The sequence below is a fragment of the Callionymus lyra genome, chromosome 16 (assembly GCF_982586985.1).
Source record: "Callionymus lyra chromosome 16, fCalLyr1.hap1.1, whole genome shotgun sequence".
Taxonomy (NCBI): domain Eukaryota; kingdom Metazoa; phylum Chordata; class Actinopteri; order Syngnathiformes; family Callionymidae; genus Callionymus; species Callionymus lyra.
The window spans coordinates 2,879,681-2,897,834 of record NC_141833.1 but is presented as its reverse complement, the minus strand read 5'-3'; the positions used below and the strand labels follow the sequence as shown (position 1 = coordinate 2,897,834).

At 38.7% G+C, this 18,154-nt stretch overlaps 2 protein-coding genes across 5 annotated transcripts in view; one reads left to right on the top strand and one right to left on the bottom strand.

Annotated features, from left to right (window-relative positions):
* LOC148063236 (uncharacterized) overlaps positions 1-3,958 on the top strand; it is a 47,913-nt gene extending 43,955 nt beyond the window's left edge. For all 4 annotated transcript variants that reach the window (XM_087810619.1, XM_087810618.1, XM_087810617.1 and 1 more), the window contains one exon: positions 205-3,958. In XM_087810619.1, the coding sequence (XP_087666745.1) occupies positions 205-209 (5 nt within the window). In that variant the 3' untranslated portion in view covers positions 210-3,958. The remainder of the gene's footprint in view (positions 1-204) is intronic.
* Positions 3,959-7,776: 3,818 nt separating this feature from the next.
* On the bottom strand, positions 7,777-16,915 carry LOC148063235 (myosin-7-like). Its single transcript, XM_087811898.1, has 38 exons — positions 16,872-16,915; positions 16,433-16,660; positions 16,220-16,363; positions 15,992-16,148; positions 15,871-15,898; positions 15,684-15,795; positions 15,509-15,601; positions 15,381-15,444; positions 15,208-15,306; positions 15,012-15,115; positions 14,800-14,938; positions 14,542-14,660; positions 14,323-14,472; positions 14,065-14,235; positions 13,686-13,995; positions 13,487-13,560; positions 13,133-13,338; positions 12,940-13,063; positions 12,733-12,869; positions 12,384-12,639; positions 12,052-12,294; positions 11,812-11,988; positions 11,591-11,736; positions 11,431-11,521; positions 10,972-11,361; positions 10,782-10,908; positions 10,595-10,713; positions 10,328-10,524; positions 10,065-10,248; positions 9,812-9,977; positions 9,613-9,737; positions 9,245-9,553; positions 8,960-9,163; positions 8,558-8,854; positions 8,384-8,488; positions 8,227-8,322; positions 7,959-8,093; positions 7,777-7,889 (listed from the first exon to the last, which is right to left on the bottom strand). The coding sequence occupies exons 2-38, from the start codon at positions 16,631-16,633 to the stop codon at positions 7,869-7,871; spliced, it is 5,820 nt and encodes a 1,939-aa protein (XP_087668024.1). The 5' UTR covers positions 16,634-16,660; positions 16,872-16,915; the 3' UTR covers positions 7,777-7,868.
* Between the last annotated feature and the right edge of the window lie 1,239 nt (positions 16,916-18,154).

The window sequence follows — 18,154 nt, the reverse complement described above, 5'->3', positions numbered from 1 at the left end:
CAGTGGGTTGAAGTCCAATATGTTTGTGTAATTCCTTCTGTTGCGTCTGGGTCACCTTAACCCAGAGGCAACACAAAGATTAAACTTCTAAAGATCTAGATAAAGCACTTCATTAAATAACCAAGAAATGTAATATAGTTAGTAATTGTTGGTTAAAAGCCAGATCGAAAAGGTAGATTTAATCTCCTGCTTTTATTTTTGCAGATTAAATCTCTGTGGCAAAGAGAGTATGGCGGGTCACACATGGCACTTGCTGACCTCCTGATCGACCAACCAAACTACCAACCATGGCATTCACTCTCCTTTGGTCCCGGTCTCTACATGCCCACTGCTGCACTCACTGTTCACTTGTCTGTGTTTCGTTGTGGTTCCGCTTCCCGTCCGCCTTCTCACTCCCGTGACGTGGCAAAGACAAGCATCCTTCCATGTTTCTCTTGCAAGTGTTTTTTATATACACATATACAGTATATATATTTTGACGTATTCAATCCCATTAACACCGAAAAGGCAATAATCCCCATCGCTGTAGAAGGCGCTTTCGTGCAAGTTCTGGGGCGTAGACAGTTTGTTTAAACTGCTGAATAATGTTTTCATTTACACCTTCCAGTTATACTTCAAATAATGTTGACTCAACTGTTTTCTTTTTCCCCGTAATACTATCTGAACAGCGGCCCCCAACCTTTTTTTATTGAAGGGATTATATTGACTGGAATTCAAGGTGTTGCAGATAAATGCAGCGTTGATCAAATATCGGACCGGTGTAAAAACAACTATTTAGGGATTAAAAATATGACTTTTCAAAACGCTGAATCAGCGGGAGCCCTCGGCTTATTTATCCCAGATTTATTTCTTAATTACATGATCAAGACAAGCGTAATGACTTGTCAAGAGGGTAAATGTCATGCCTTTTACAGATAATGCAAGTCAGATCAGGCGGTTCTTTATAGTGGAAATTAAAGAAAAGACCGGTACGGAGCCACTTCCTGGAGGTTGGGGGCCACTAATCGAGACTTTATCCTGGCAGCGTCAGATTGATGTAGGTGTTTATTTCTTAGTTACCTAAGAGAGCGAGTAAGCAAAAAACAGCACTACCTTTTAAGAAAAGGTATTAAAGGTCCAAGTATTTGAACAGAAGGGGGGAAATTCTATATACTGGAAAAAACCCACTTTAACTCTATTTAATGAGTTGCAATTGATGTAAAACGATGAAAATAGTTTTGCACTTTTCCCACAGTATGTTACACACAATGAAAATATGTGTATTTTAGGCCTGCAAAGTATTAGCAAAGTGTAGGATGCTAGCACCAGGATTCATCCTTTTAGTTATAGTCAACAACTATGATTGGTAAATCATCCTCCTTTCCTCACGTGCATGTGTCACTCACTAGTCATGTGATTCACCTTCTGAGCCTTCCTAATCCCACCCTGCAGCTGTGTTGTATTTTACGTGGAATATTCGCCTCTAGTTTAGCCACAGAATCACACATGCACAGGAAATAAAAACACACGTATTCGCACAGAGACCTGCACCCTAAAGTAATATGCTGTTGTGTAGACAGGAAATAACTTTTGTGTATCTGTGATTAGTGTCACACTCCTGCTCACTTCCGTCCTTCCCTCTATGTGATGCTGCCCATGCACAGTTCACATGTAAAGGTAGACAGGGAGCCGCCACAGAACGGAGCAGCCAGTAGGAAGGTAATGTTGCATTCATGGCACATCTGAATTTGGAACAGTCTTTCTAACTCAAGGCCGTAAAGAAGAGTCAACTAAAAAAAATATATCTCTATTTCTGCAGATGAGTTTGTTTTCAAGTTTCAAGTTAAGTTTTAAAACTTGGTTAATACATTTTGAAATAGTGACTGGGATGTTGTCGATGGATGTATCACATATTAGTCCAGGAGTGAAGCAATATTTGAAAAAAAAATAACTTAACAAAACCTAAAAAAATAATCCATTCATTCCGGGTTTTTGTAGCAACGATTGGAATAAAGAAACATATTTTTTGCTAGAACGTTAGAGCCACATTTAGTCACCATTTTTGATCTTATAACATATGAGACATTTCATCGTAAACACTGTGATGTGATCATCATTTATAGGCCCAAACCATAGTCGCATGTCTGAAGGAGTGGAACAGTGAAGCCCTCCTTTACCTGCTGTGATTCTATGCATCATCCAGATGTGCTCAGTGGCATGTTGCCTGAGAGTTGTCAGATGTGTGAAGTGTTGCTGCGTTATACACCCCCTAGATGGCGCTGCTGGCCTCGTGCACACTGATAGTCTGGCTCCAGAAGGCTGTGAATTAAAGGTCAATGAAATCCAAGCTAAGAGAGAAGTGTTGCCCATTAAAAACGTCCACCACTTGTGTGGTAGAGTTCCCCTTAAGTCTCGATAGTTTTGTGCACTTTACACACAGCTCGTTCGTCTTTTGAGGCACTACAGTGAAATATGTTCGCCGGCTGTGTAACGTGTGCTTTTAGGAGTCAAACAAATGTTGATAGTGAATTGAATCGATGATAATCAGAGAGCAAGTGATCAAATCAACGAGTCCCATTCGAGAATATTAGATGGTTTTCCATGAGTTGCCTAGAATTCAACACGACGTGTGTATCATGTGTGGAGAAAAAAAATAATGTGAATATTAGTGGGGAATATCAAGCACTTTGATATATGTAGCGTGTACATGTACATAGAAAACATGTGGTAGTTAAGTTGTCCAAGGTTGAGTGTGTGTTACCACGAGATGGTTGGAAAAAAAAAAGCTACACAATCTTCGTGGTCAACCGTTGTGGGTGTGTATGGAGTTCTTGGTGTTGTGCTGCTGATGGTGCCACGCAAATAAATGTACTGCACATGAACATGAGGCAGAAGCAAGTATTCTCTGCATCAACAGTACTTTAAAGCTTGTGTTGTTTAAGATGAGAAGTGAAGATTGACTCACACTGAACAACCCTGTCACTAGTAGCTCACACTGTCGTACGTATGTATATATACTGTGTTTTTATCTTTCGAATAACAAAACAGGGTGTTCTGGACGAACTTTTATAATTATGAAATTGCCCCTTATAGCATTATTAATATTATAAAATATAAAACTGGAGGAAGAAACTTGTTTGTTTTCTTTACTGTGAGTCTGTTCAGAATGTTTAAGATGTGATCCACGTTTGAGGTTTGTCTTTATTTTGAAGCTCACATTCAGAAAAGAAAGAAGATTTAAAATATATGTACTGTTAGAACACCATTTACATGAAGAACAAATGTGGTTGCTTTTGGAAATGTAAGGCACTCGGACAGTGAACACACCAGCCCGTCTTTCCCTGCCTCCACAGCTGTGTCTCTCTGTCAGCATGTTCTCGAATGTTCCTGTCGACACACTGACATGTCTACCACTAGAAAAATACACAGCTAGTTATTTTCATGACAGGATGAACTTTGTGGGAATAAGATTAAAAAAAAGAAACTTAAGTATATGTAATAGTCTGATTACATAGTTAAATAGTCTCATTTATAAAGGGTATAAAATAAACCTGCAAATTGTAGATATAAAAATCCTGAATGATTTCTCCCACCTGCACAGGCTTGACAGCACAGACGTCATCTCTCGAGAAACACAAAGATTGATGATCACGTCACTGTTTGACGACATATAAATGATGATATTGAGTAGTCAGTAGTTATGCATTTTTTCAGACGGTTAATAAAAGTCATCGTGAACTGGCATATAGAGGAGAAGAATGGTGCTGTACTTTCAGTGTGGAGAAGGAAGGGCCCAACATCATGTCTGGAGCATGGAACAGACGAGCGACTGCTGGTGAAAAAGATTTCTGTCCTTGTAGATAGAGCTCATGTCCTCCTCGGAGGTCTGAATATACCGTATGAAAGAGGTGTTCATTGTGATTATTTGTTAACCAGTGATGTGAATATTAATCATAAAATAAACAAAAATATTAAAATCTTGCTCTTGACTTGTTTTTTTCCCCCCCAATTCATATAAATAAAATGAACAAATTTACAAGTGTGATTTAAAACTAGGAACTGAAAAAATCGCTAATATTTTTTTAAGGAAATGTATGGGCGGGGCTTGTGTGTTGCGTCATGACGACTTGTGGCTGAGCGTCGAAAAAGTAGGTTATGACTTCACTTACCTTTTTCTCCAGTTAGCTTAATTTAATTTAATTTAATACTTACTTCTGTTTGATAAAAGTTATTATTACAAGTTGGGGCCCGAAATATTACAAGTTACAGTGGTACACGTCCGCCATTTTATTTTTAATCAACGTCACTTGACCTGGTTCACTTAGCAATAAGAATATTTTGAAGCTAGATGTTAAGCATTAATAAAATATATTGTTTAAAGTTAAAGGTGACATTTTTGTTAACTTAGAAAATCTTTCTCTATTGTTAAACGCACAGTGTTTATTACGAATATTAAATTGAAAGAAAACAGCCAACGTCAATGACTTTTATACAAAGTGAGATAAAAAGAAAAGATTTTTGTTGTCACTTGTCTATTAGCCAACAGGCCAGTGTGTTAGCTAAAAAAAAAATACTCAGACATGAACACATCTATTGTATCATTGTAAATTGTTTTGAATTGAAAATGTATGAAGGCTTACTGTGATCAATAAATCAAGCTCAATAAAACAAAATAGATACTATTTAAATAGTTCAATAAATGTTAGGTTAAAAGTCTGAGGAACACACTTTCAGCCTAAATACTCATTACAGTTGTTGTATATTGTCTTTTTCCCTTACGCATATGAATGTTGCATGAGTTGTATGTTTAAAACGTTAATTTTCTGTACCATAAACTGCTAATGCCTTGTCAAGTACCTTTATTGTCTAATTATATACAGTAAACGTACAACACAGAATAAAAAGAAAGAATGATAACTGGAAAAACGACTCAAAGGTTTACTCAAATCTTTTCATCTCCAGCCTTTGGGATGGACACCATATAGTTTCCCGGGGAAAAGAAGAAGGTAAAGGTAAGCAAGCACTTGCAGACTAAAGGTGATACCAGATAATTAATAGAAATAGAAATAGAAATAGAAAAGCTTTATTCATCCCCAGAGGGGAAACACACTTTCACAACAGCGCAGTTGAAAAAATAAAGTGCAAGGAAAAAAGAAATAATAAAAGAGATAATACAAAATAAAAACGATCTTAAGAATATACAAATTATTTACAAAATTAGAAATTTGACACTATTAACAAAATAAAATAGAATAAAAATAAAATAAAATAGAAATAAAAAACGGAAGAAAATAAAATAAAAAGCACACAAGAAGAAAAACACACTACGGATTAGCATCAGGATATTTAAAGTAGAGAGTTAAATATCCTGACACCAGTTGGGATGAAGGACCTTCTATAACGCTCCGTCCTACACTGGGGGTGCCTGAGCCTGCCACTGAAGGAGCTGGCCAGCTCCTCCACGGTCAGGTGCAGTGGGTGAAGAGCGTTGTCCCTGATGGAGGATAGTCTGGAGAGTGTCCTCCTCTCTCCCACCTCCTCCACCGAGTCCAGCGAGCGGCCCAGGACAGAGCCGGCCCTCGTGACCAGCCTGTTCAGTCTCTTCCTGTCCCGGTCCGTGCTGCCTGCTCCCCAGCAGACCACAGCGTAGTGGATAGCTATATATAGCTAATGAAATGGTTGTTAAAGTCTGGTGACTTCAAAAGGGTAAACGATCATCTTGTTTTATTAATGACATACCTGGTTTCAGAGAACATTTCAATGGGTTGGAGGAAAAAAAGTTGACGCATATTTTTTTTTGTTTTATTTAGTCAGTTATTTCATATTTTTTTGGTTAAAAAAGGCAAGTCTTCTTAAATTAACTCTATTGAATTTATTTGTTATATAATTTACGGGTTTTATTTATTAAAGACGAAAGGGTTTTAACCAACAACGACTTTATTTGTTGGTAATGCATTTCAACTTTTATCTATCTTTAAACAGTTGCACAAATACATTTCCAGTTTCCCTTCTGTGCCTGTTCCTTGTACACTTGTTACCAATATTAAGTAGAGTACACACTAGGGTTGCTTTGTTACACCTTCAGTCTCTCAAGTTTAAAATCCAAGCCAACTCATGTTACAGACCAAGTTCTATAGATAGACTTGTTATGTTCTCAGGGTTACTTGAGGAGGTGTTGAGTACTGGAACCAGCCTCCATATGTTCTTTTCTTGTCTTGCTCTTTCTTGTTGTTCCATTCACTGTTGGACGCAGCTTGTGCTTTTGCTAGGCTCTAAGGAACACAATGGAGAGCAGTTAAACGATGTGCAGAAAAAGGGGTAAGTTGCAGATATTAACTGTTGGAAAATCGAACGCAAGAAACTTGAAGATTGTTTGTTGAGGATTGTTTTGAGTGTTCTTGTTGTAGTGGTCTCAGACCTTTGGCCTTTTTCTTGAGGTTTACTCAGTGTAGCTACATTTTGGCCTGAAAGTCAAATTGTCGAAATCGAGCAAATTGTTGTTTTTTTTAATAATGTGTCAACTATTTTGCTTTTTTTCCCTGGTCTTTGCATTTATCTTGAATAGTCTTTTTCTCAAATTGGTCTGGTCTTCTAGGTTTACTGAGGACCAAAGCCTGTATTTCATTGCAGTTAAAGTATTTCGGTATTCAGAAGCGTAAAGGCTATTTGAAATGCTATGGATTGGGCATTTAAATTTATCATAAAAAATATGCCTTCCATGGACTGGTGTTATATCCTCTTTAAAACAGATTTAAAGTCATTGTACTGACTAGTAATTTTCTTCCCCAGATGCTTAATGCTTAATACCTTTTCTTTTCTATTTTCTCTTGAAAATATTTCAAGTTCTTATAATCCTTTTGGCTTTAATATTTCTTTATCCATTACACATCATTTTAAATGTATGTGGAGGGCCACCTTTTAGACTGGTGGGGTACATAATGGTGCATTCATTTTCGCATTCGTTTTAGCAGGTTTAGCTCAAACCCCACTTAGCTTACTGTAAGTGAAAGACAAACCTGCTCACTAACAGCTTTTCTTAGATTTTTTGTAGATGATGATCAGACTCCAAATGGATGTTATATTCTTCCCTGACAAGTACCTGGTACATAAGTATTACAGTGTCTTTATCCAAATATGGTTTGATATATGAAGACTCCTCCTGTCTCACCAAAGCAGTATTCAGCCTGGGGGCGGGGCAAAGATGTGCCAACCAATAAGACAAAAAGAGAAGATAAAACATGTGATTGTCGATCTTGTCTTTGGGCTTAGACCTTCAATTGTAAAGCTGTGCTGAAGAGATTAATATTCATCATCTGCAGTACGTGTTAGAAAAACAATCTCTTGTGATTTGGTTCTCAAATTTCACACGAGCATGTCTACACGTGACCTGTTTTAAAACGCCAGATTGGGATCAACCAAGAATAATATACAGCAATGCTTGGAGGGCTGTGGCCTTGAACAAAAAGAAAGCAATTTGATAATAACTCAAGTTAAAAAGTTTGGTGAGCCAGTACATGGTCGGCAGACAACTGTTTGCTGATGCTTTTACTATGAGTGTTCTGATTAAATCTAATAAATAAAGAAAATTACAACAACTTTAATATGGTCCCTTTGAAATCATTAAAGTTTATAGGAAACAATTGATTAATGTTTTAATGATTAAACTGGTCTATAGGTGAGAGCAAAAAATTGAGTGAACCTCACTCACAGTGGTAACACCTGGCTCCATTTCACTATAACAAATCTATATTTCTTCTTCTACACAATAAGGTGGATAAAAGAAGACACACCAACACATGGGATGCAGGAACTTTATTCTACTAAGAACACACTTAGGGAGGCAACAACATTCAGAGTGCCTCAGAACCAAACATATGATGCGGTGAGCTTTACTCCTCATCATGTCCTTTCTGGAACAAGAGAGACATTCAATAAAATGATTGAAGGATGATTGAAGAATAAAAAAAAAAATCACCAACCTTTGACACAATGTCACGACTCTTGGCACGCAGCTTGTTGACCTGTGACTCAGCAATGTCTGCTCGCTCTTCAGCTTCATCCAGCTCATGTTGGATCTTACGGAACTTGGTCAGGTTGTTGTTAGAATGTTCCTCCTGTAAAACAAAATCACTGTTGGTTGATGTATTGCCTGTAAGAACGTGATTCTGTAGTGTCACTGTTGGTTTTAAGGTTTTTGAGAGATGAAGAATTGTCAATATCTGTGATATTCCATGATGGAAAACTTACAGCTTCCTCAGAAGATCTCTTATAGGATTTGACTTTCAGCTGGAGTTTGTCAACTAGATCTTGAAGGCGGGCAATGTTCTTCCGATCCTCTTCTGTCTATTTAGGGAAAAAAACATTTGTTTAACTCAGTCGTTTGGTGTTTCATTAACTTCAGTACCTGGTAGGTCAACTCCTTAATTCTTCTTTCATATTTTCTCATCCCCTTCACAGCATCAATTGACTTCCTTTGTTCACCCTCAAATTCATTTTCCAATTCTTTGATCTATCAGACGAGGAATTAAAACCGTATGTTACACAATTACTGTGTCAATTCACATGTTTTGACTCTTACCCTGGCCTCCAGCTTCTGGATCTGCTTCTTCCCTCCCTTCATGGCGATCTGCTCAGCTTCATCAAGACGGTGCTGCAGGTCTTTGATGGTTTGCTCCATGTTCTTCTTCATACGCTCCAGGTGAGAGCTGGTGTCCTGCTCTTTCTTCAGCTCCTCGGCCATCATGGCAGCATCAGTGATGGCCTTTTTGGCCTTCTCCTCTGCATTCCTACACTCCTGAACTGCATCTTCCACCTCACTCTGAAGCTGGGATACATCCGCCTCTAATTTCTTCTTTTGATTCAAAAGGCTGGTGTTCTGGTGAAATATTTACAAAAGAGTTTTTATTTATTTAATTTTGTTAATCCTACTGATTATCTATATTCCTCATCATATATATATTATTCCGCTCATAGTTATTACCTGTGAATGCAGTAGCTGCACTCTCTCGCTAACATCCAGCAGCTCTTGCTCTGCAAGTTTGCGACCTCTCTCATTTTGCTCAAGAGCTGACCGAAGCTCCTCAACCTCAGCTTGAAGCAGGTTGTTGCGTCTGTCAACCATGGCAAAGTTCTCCTTCAGATCATCATTAGCCCGGATGGACTCATCTAGTTGAAGCTGGGAATCCTAAAAAAAAGTCAGTTAAATGTTAACTATGTTTTATCCTTTTATTGTTGGTGTTACTTTTACAAATTATTAAATGTATACCTTCAGATGAGCATGAACAGATTTCAGTTGTTTCTGGGCCTCAGCTGCCTGCCTGTTAGCTTGGCTTAACTGGATCTCCATCTCATTCAGATCTCCTTCCATCTTCTTCTTCAAACGAAGAGCCTCGTTCCTGCTACGGGTCTCTGCATCCAGAGAGCTCTGCAGGGTATCTATGACCCTCTGTTGATTCCTCTTTGACTGCTCCATTTCTTCATCCTTCTCTGCAATTTTTCGCTCCATGTCTGCCTTAACTTGGTTGAATTCAAGTTGCGCTCTTAGAATCTTTCCTTCTTCATGCTCCAAAGTGGCCTTGAATTAAAGGTTTATATATTATAGTTGTAAATATATACAAATTTGATAAGTTGCACCTCAGCCTCCTCCAGCGCTGTTTGAATCTCTGTTTTCTCTTGCTCCAACTGTTTCCGGATCTTCTCCAGCTCATGGATGCTCTTTCCACCCTCACTGATTTGTTCAGTGAGGTCAGATATTTCCCCTAAAAACACCAAAATAAAATGAATGGACAATCCCTGGATAATTATACAATAATATATTAAAATACTGCTTCACCTTGTAAATTTTTATTTTCCCGTTTCAATGTTTCCAAGTGGTCGATGGATTCTTCGTAAGAGTTTTTAAGTTTAAAAAGCTCTGTACTCAGGCATCTTGCTTCCTTCTGGGACCCTTCCAATTCTGTCTGGGACTCCTCATACTTTTGTTTCCATTCTGACAAAACCTGACAGATATATCTTGTTGCTTTAGATATACAGTATATACAGGTCCTCATTTTCATGCAGCAACATTTTTGATGTACTGTTCAAACCTTGTCAAAGTTTCTTTGTTTCTTGTCCAGGGCAGCAGCAGCAGCATTAGACCTTTCCACATCCACCATGAGATCTTCAATCTCATTCTGCAGTCTGTGTTTGGTCTTCTCCAGAGAGGAGCTTTTGGCATTAACTGCTTCAACTGCCTCCTCGGCGTCCTGCAGACGCTGAGCCAGCTTCTTTCTGTAATGATCAAATCATTTTTATTAGAGAAAAAATTAATTAATTTACTCGAATCAATTATGTTATCATTGTAACTTACTTGGCCTCCTCCAGTTCCTCAGTTCTCTGGATGGCATCAGTTTCATACTTAGTCCTCCACTGAGCCACCTCAGAGTTAGCCTTGGACATGCCGCGCTGCAGTTCAGCTTTGGCTTCCTGTTCTTCCTCATACTGCTCTCTGAGCAGGTCACAGTCATGACGAGAAGACTGAACTGCATGTGCTAAAGCATTCTTGGCCTAAAATTAGAGATTTTCTTAAAACATATCTATCTGTGTTGCTCTTTATGTAAACATTAGCAGGACCCACCTTAACTTCTTCCTCTAGTTGACGTTTAATATCTTCGATTTGTTGAGTGTATGATTGCTTTCCTCTGGTTAGTTGAGAAACCAAAGAGTTTTTCTCCTCCACCTGCCTAGTTAGCTCACCTGAGATTGAGAGTCAAAAGAATATAAGTCATGTGATCATTTTAACTGAAACAGTGACATAATCACACCGTTTTCAGTTTGCAGTTTGGCCTTCTGCATGGAGAAGTCATTGATGATGCGCTGTCCTTCTTCAGCTTTTGTTTTGTATTCATTCATCTGGTCCTCCAGAGTACGACACATTTTCTCCCAATTATTCTGAGGAGAAGACAGTTCTCATTCCAACTTGGCATTTGGTGAAAGTTGGATTGATTAACTTACCTTGGACTTCACAACATGTTCCATGTTGGAGACCACATCGTCCAGTTCCAGTCGCAGCTCACTCTTCTCCTTCTCCAGTTTCTGCTTGACCCTCTGCAGGTTATCAATTTGCTCTCCCAGGTCAGCGACACTGTCGGCTTGTTTCTTCCTCAGTGTTGCAGCAGTGGCCTCATGGTGCAGAGTGGCCTCTTCCAGGTCTCTGCGCAGCTTCTGGAACTCAGCCTCCCTCTTCTTGTTCATCTCTATCTGAGCAGAAGTTGCTCCACCAGCCTCCTCCAGTCGCTCACTGATCTCCTCCAGTTCTCTTGCCAAGTCAGCTCTCTGCTTCTCCACTCTAGCTCGAGCAGCTCGTTCTGCCTCCAGCTCTTCCTCCAACTCTTCAATGCGAGCCTGCATCAAAACACACTTAATTTTCTCCCAGAATCTTACTTTTCACTTGTGTTTATCATGGAGTATTACCTGCAACTCCTTCAACTTTTTCTGGAGCTGAGCACTCATGACTTGTTCGTCTTCTATTTTACCATTTAGTTGGCTCATTTCAAAATCTTTCCTGTTGATGAATACACATGTTTGAGCAGTGCAATTCATTGTTTGTAAAATGATTTTTATTTAAAATTACTTCTTCAGCTTCTCCTCCAGTTGCTGCTTGTCATTCTCTAGGTCCATCACGCTTTCGTGAGACAGTTTCAGGTCTCCTTCTAGCTTTCTCTTTGCCCTTTCAAGATCCATCCTCACCTTTTTCTCTTGTTCAAGAGATCCTTCCAGCTAGGAAAACAACAACTTAATTAATAGTTATGTGTGATTTGTTACATGTTTAATTAGTTCAGATAAAAAATGTACATCATCGACTTGCTGCTCCAGCTTTGTCTTGGCTTTGGTCAGAGTGTTGACTTTGTCTTCTTCACTCTGAAGGTCATCTAGTGTTTGCTGGTGAGCTTCCTGCAAAGCCTTCTTTTCTTTGGTCAGCTTGGCAATGATTTCCTCCAGAGCTGCCATCTCTTCAGTCAGGTTTTTAACCTTTGTAAGAGAAAATATATTAAAGCAAGCATAGCCAACTTAATATACACTCATTTGATGTACCTTGTTCTCAGTGGCATGTTTTTCCTTTTCAACCTTTGCCAAAGTCAACTCTAAATCATCAATGTCCTTTTTGAGCTCAGAGCACTCATCCTCCAACTTCCTTTTTTTCGCAGTCAGTTCTGCATTCATCTCCTCCTCATCTTCCAGCCTCTCTGTAAGTTCTTTAATTTTTGCCTCCAGCTGAATTTTGCTTTTTATAAGCCCTTCACATCTCTCCTCTGCATCACCAAGATTATCTTGTTCCTATTGAGGGAGACAAAAATAAATAAATTAACTTCCTTACTCTATTTTGATTGACACAATGGATGCATAAGGAAAGTCTGTGAAGTTACAGCTTGGACTTGAAGCTGCAGGTCATTCTTCTCTTGGAGAAGTGTAACCATCTTTTCCTCCAGCTCCTTCTTTCTGGCTTCTGATTTTGCAAAAGCCTCTTTAAGCTTTGTAAATTCTTCCTTCATGTTAGCCATTTCCTTTTCAGTCTCTGCAGACTTGAGCAAAGGTTTGATCTTGAAGTACATCTTCATCCAGGGCCAATTTTTGACTCCCATGAATGCACGGATGTTCCACTGGATCACAAGTAGTGCATCCCTGTAGATAAAATTTTGTTTACATATTAAATATTACCCCTCCTATTCCTGTTATTGAATAGTTATTTATGTCTGTTTAAGGACAATAACTTGCCTTCTTTCAACAATCTTCTGGAACTCAATTCTTGCCAGAAGGCCTCTTGACCGAGCCTGGATGCCTGTGATGATCAGTGCTAGTCTATCGTCTCGCATCTCTTCTAGCGTTCCAAGCAGCCCAGCTTTGAAGAACACCTTTTAAATGAAGTGAAAAAAACATTATTTATTGAAACATTTTGTTGAAATTTCTCTGTAAAATACCGACCTTGGTGTGTCCTAGCTTGTACTGGGTGTGATCTATATCCAGAGATCCTAATAATTTCTCGGCAGCTTTCTTGTTGTCAATAAATTGTCCCTCTGGGATGGCGTTTGGGTTCAAGATGCGGTACCTTTTTCGAAATAAAAATAAAAATAGCTTAAACTATCATTTTAGTAAGTATATTATTTAAGTTATAAACCTCTGTTTAAAATCTCCGTAGAGGATCCTGTTTGGGAAGCCCTTCCTGCAGATCCTGATGCCTTCCAGCACACCGTTACAGCGCAGCTGGTGCATCACCAGAGGGTTCTCCATGGCCCCAGGAGTCTTGGACTCATTGGGGATGATGCAGCGGACAAAGTGAGGGTGAGTGGACCTCAGGTTTGTCATCAGTTTGTTCAGATTCTCCTGCAAATGTTGAAGGTACAAATGATGAACATAATGCAAATCTGTTCCTTTTCTTCCACCCATCCTATCTATTAAATTAGTTCCTTAAATTGTCATGCTTTTTTCTGTCTTATGTATCCATCCAAAGATAAGTAAGTAAATGTCCTACCCTGTGTAATGCTGATACTGTTTGGAAGGAGGAACCTTTCTTCTTGCTTCCACCTTTGCCCTTTCCTCCAGACTCTTGAACAGAAAGTAAACATATTTCAGATTTTAACATCCATCTATTAGAAAACTGGCTGTCTAAGTGTATTATATTCACTTCAGTTGATTTTCTCATGACGAATTTGGTGTTTATATCAACTTACCAGAATCAGATCCTGCATACCCAGCGAAAAGAATGGACAGGAGTTTAAGGTTTGACTTTTGGAAAAGTCCAACAACCGTCTCATTCAGAGGATCCTTGTTCTTCACCAGCCAGTTGTTGATATTATAATCAACAGTTCCAGCGTAGTGAACCAACGAGAAATGAGCCTCTGGTTTTCCTTTTACAACTCTGGGCTTCTGGAAGTTTGAGGATTTGCCCAGATGATTGTCGTAGAGCTTCGCTTTAAACGTGGCATCACTGGCTTTTGGGAACATGCACTCCTCTTCAAGGATGGACATGATACCCATGGGCTGAAGGGAACAGTGATTATGTTTACCTTATGTATATGGCTTCAGTAAATCACCATCAATAAATCTTACCTTCTCTATCAGGTCAATACAGGCCTGAAGGTCCATTCCAAAATCTATGAAAGTCCACTCAATGCCTTCTTTCTTGTACTCTTCCTGCTCCAGCACAAACATGTGATGGTTGAAAAACTGTTGCAGTTTTTCATTGGTGAAGTTGATGCACATCTGCTCGAACGTGTTGAACTGAAAATAAGAACGTTGAAGATGTGAAATGATTCAGTGAAATTCAATGCATAAAACATGTATTTAGATTGTTTTTGGATTACTCACATCAAAGATTTCAAACCCAGCAATGTCCAGTACTCCTATGAAGTACTGGCGAGGTTGTTTGGTGTCCAACGACTGGTTAATGCGAATGACCATCCACAGAAACATCTTTTCATACACTGACTTTGCCAGTGCACCGATAGCATAGTAGACCTTAAGAAAAAAACATGACGTAGTATGATTTAAATCATTTTCACAGTATCTTATGTATAAGGATCTCACCTGAGCAACATTTTGTCCTTTGGTGACCCACTCATTTCCTACTTTCACTCTTGGGTGACAGAGACCTTTGATGAGGTCGGCGGAGTTCAGACCCATCAGATATGCCACTTTGTCAGCAACTATGTAACAGAAAACATGTGTAATATCTTTATTATTTATAAATATTGTCAAACAGTGGCTCCATCATTTTTTTTATTTCAGAAACTCCTCCCATTTTATATATAAAAGTAGTAATAGAAGTATTTCTAACACTCTTACCCTCTGTGCCGTCAGCCTCACCCTGCTCTTCTCGCTGTTTTTGCTTGAATTTCATGTTACCATAGTGCATAACGGCACCAGTCAGCTTGTAAATGCTGTTCTTCTCCTCTTGAGTAAAGCCCAGCACATCAAATGCATCCTGGATCAAAGAAGCAAACATTATATTTGGGTGAGAACGTTTTGCATTTTGTGAAGTTGTTCTAATAACTCACATCTGTTGCCATCAGTTCCTCAGAATCATTGATAGAGGCGACTGTTGTCTCTCCTTGGGAGATGAAGGCGTAGTCATATGGGTTGTTTGTGATCAACAGCATATCTGTAATAGAATTGAACAAACCAAATAATAATCATTGTCACAATAGTTTTCAATGTAAATACATATATTCAGTTCAAATTTCCTGTAAATACCTAGTAGTTCAGGCTTTTGTTGAGACAATATCTGGTAGAATATATGATAATCTCTCTCAGCCTTGAGTTGATAGGTCACCCGTGACTTTTCCAGGAGGTCTGATGGAAGATTTTAAGTTAAATATTGGACCACATTAAAATTACAAATTACAAGTACAAATATGCCATCTTACAGGTTTCAATATCAGCAGAGGCGAGCTTCCCTCTGTTATCAAAGTGGATTCTGATGAATTTACCCTAGAAGAAAGCATGGCCTCTTAAGTCTATGTTTATTATAGTTAAAGATTATCTTAAAACTTACAAATCTTGAGGAGTTGTCGTTCCTGATGGTTTTAGCGTTACCAAAAGCCTCGAGGGCAGGGTTGGCCTGAATGATTTGATCCTCCAGAGTACCCTAAAAAGATAGGTGTTTTTTTTTTAAAACCATCACCTCCGTCTGTCAATGGGATTTCATTCCAATCATTTGTAAAACAGACCTTTTTCTCAACAACATTATCTTTCTTTCCCCCGCTTGGAACAGCAGCAATACTGGCAAAGTATTGAATGACACGCTTGGTGTTCACAGTCTTTCCAGCACCGGATTCTCCACTGCAGGGGAAGACAAAACGTTTTAGTCAAAGGCTTGTCAGTGTTTTTTAGAATTTGATGGACGTCCTCGCTTACGTGATCAAGATGGATTGGTTTTCTCTGTCTGTCAATCAAAGCAACATATATATTGATGATTTTAAAATAGGAGTGAATAACATACATAGTCGGTTACTTAAGAAATAAATAGAAACTATACCTGCCAGCATGTACTGGTAGGCGTTGTCAGAGATTGAGAAGATGTGAGGAGGAGCTTCAGCCCTCTTCTTTCCTCTGTAGGCAACAACCACCTCTTGGTTGTAGACTGGCAGCCCCTTGTAGGGGTTGACAGTCACACAGAAAAGCCCGGAGTAGGTCTAGACAGAGAATAGATTAGTTCAACAAAATATTAAATCATTGTTACAACAGTGAATCTTTTTTTTCTCACGTAGATCATCCAGGCTGCGTAACGCTCTTTGAGGTTAAACAGCACAGCAGGCTCATGGAGGAAAGTGAACATGGCCATGTCTTCGATTTTATCAAACTTAGGCGGGTTCTGAGGGTGAACGTCACAGTCCTTCACCGTCACAGACTGCAAGAAGAACATTTTGTCATTATCTGGTGGTAAAAGTAAGATGAGCAAAACACATTATATTTTTACCTTTCCAAACTCAGTCTGAACAGAGACTTTGTCTCCATCTCGGCTGACAACGGATGCTTTGACATATTCAACCTCAGGGTCCGGAACAAAGCATTCCTTCTTCATGTCAAATGCCCGCGTTTGGGCTTCCAAGCGCTCTCTGTCTGACTTACGCAGAAAAGGGGCAGCTGGACCGAACTCTGCCATTACTGCGTCACCCATTTTTAAAACTGTTTATGAATAAGAAGCCTAGAATGATATTATAATAGTGAATGACAAATGAGAATCAGATAGATAAATTAATAGATGGATTGATAAATAGAGAGAGAGAGATGCCCTCAAAATTATTTAAAAATGTATTATATAAAAAAGAGTAACATGCAACATTCAAGTAGACAATCACATAAATGTTAACATATTAAACCATATTTTTCTCTGCAATCACCCTCCATTGTCTTACCTTAATTTATCAACCTTTCTCAAGTGAAATGATGGATCCAGTCGTTGACCTCGGGCTTTCTCCCATTATAAAGGTTGTTACTAATCCAAATATGGGTGTGGATATCAGAGATATGGCATCCAGTTTGCATCTCACAAAAAAACCTTTCCAAATTGGGCTGAGCACACTGATGCTATTTGTTGCCCTCACCTTGTGGACAATAATTGAATATACCAGACTGGGAAAGGGGAGGTGGTGGGGGCTTGGGTCACACAGAAGTTAGCCATCTACTTTATTGTTCTTACACATGCATTGTTTTCAAGGGAAACAACATATAAACTTGAAATGAATGTATTCTAGGGTAAAAATAATATAATACCTGCTAGCGAAATATATTTTGTTTAAAAATAAAATGTTTTAGTTTTTTTTGTCTTATTTGATTTTATTAATGAATCCTAATTTTGTTATATTTTTTATAAGGATATCAATGTCACGCACATCCCAGATAAAAAATAACGAACGTTAGGTTGAATCGATTTCTCTTTACTGTTTGTTTACTTTTACACTGTCGTCACAGAGGGTTCAACAATAGTATCAAGTGATAGTGTGCAATATAAATTTCAAGGGGGAGAATAAAGTGCAGCAGCTGTCAGGACACAAGACAACACCAAGGTCGCAGCTGCGACATCTCTTATCACTCAGCACTGAACCAAACCCTAAGACTGGTACCATTCGTTTTTTTTATTCTACATACCAACTCAAGATTGGACAATTGCCTCCTTTTATTCTCTATCCTCATTACAGGGATATCAAAAACAATGTTTAATTTTGAATTGCTCATAAATATACAAAGATATGACAGGTCATCAGACTCAGGTGTGGAGAAGCCATCATCCAAACCACAGCAGAATGAAATTCTAGCATAGCTGCTCTGCCAACAGCTTCTGACCCAAGTGTCCTTTTCCTGCTGCTGTTGACAAGCCATTGTTTTCTTCTCTTTGTCGTAGAGCACAAAGATAACTTGTGAAATTCCTCCTGGCTGCCTTTGGGCGCCTGGTGATAGGAACGCTTGTGACGCATTTAGTGCTGTAAAGTGAAAAAAAGTGTGACTTGAATTAGCTGCTTGGCCAGATAATAGGTCTTTACATTTTTTAAGCTTTATTGTCGTTCTATTGTTAGTTTGCTTGTAAACATACCCACTTTATGATTAAGATAAGCATAATAAGAAGTATTGTTTTATATCTGTCACTTTGTTACCTATAAAGCTTTCTTTTAGTCAATAGTACATCCTTCCCCTGCAATAC

Bases quoted from the DNA above. Each gene is read 5' to 3' on its own strand.
- LOC148063235 (XM_087811898.1), bottom strand. From the start codon at position 16,633: ATGGGTGACGCAGTAATGGCAGAGTTCGGTCCAGCTGCCCCTTTTCTG. The intron at 13,339-13,486 runs GTAGGACATTTA...CAACATTTGCAG, and splicing joins CAGTATCAGCATTACACAGG to GAGAATCTGAACAAACTGAT. The intron at 9,978-10,064 runs GTTTGAACAGTA...TATATCTGTCAG, and splicing joins AACAAAGAAACTTTGACAAG to GTTTTGTCAGAATGGAAACA.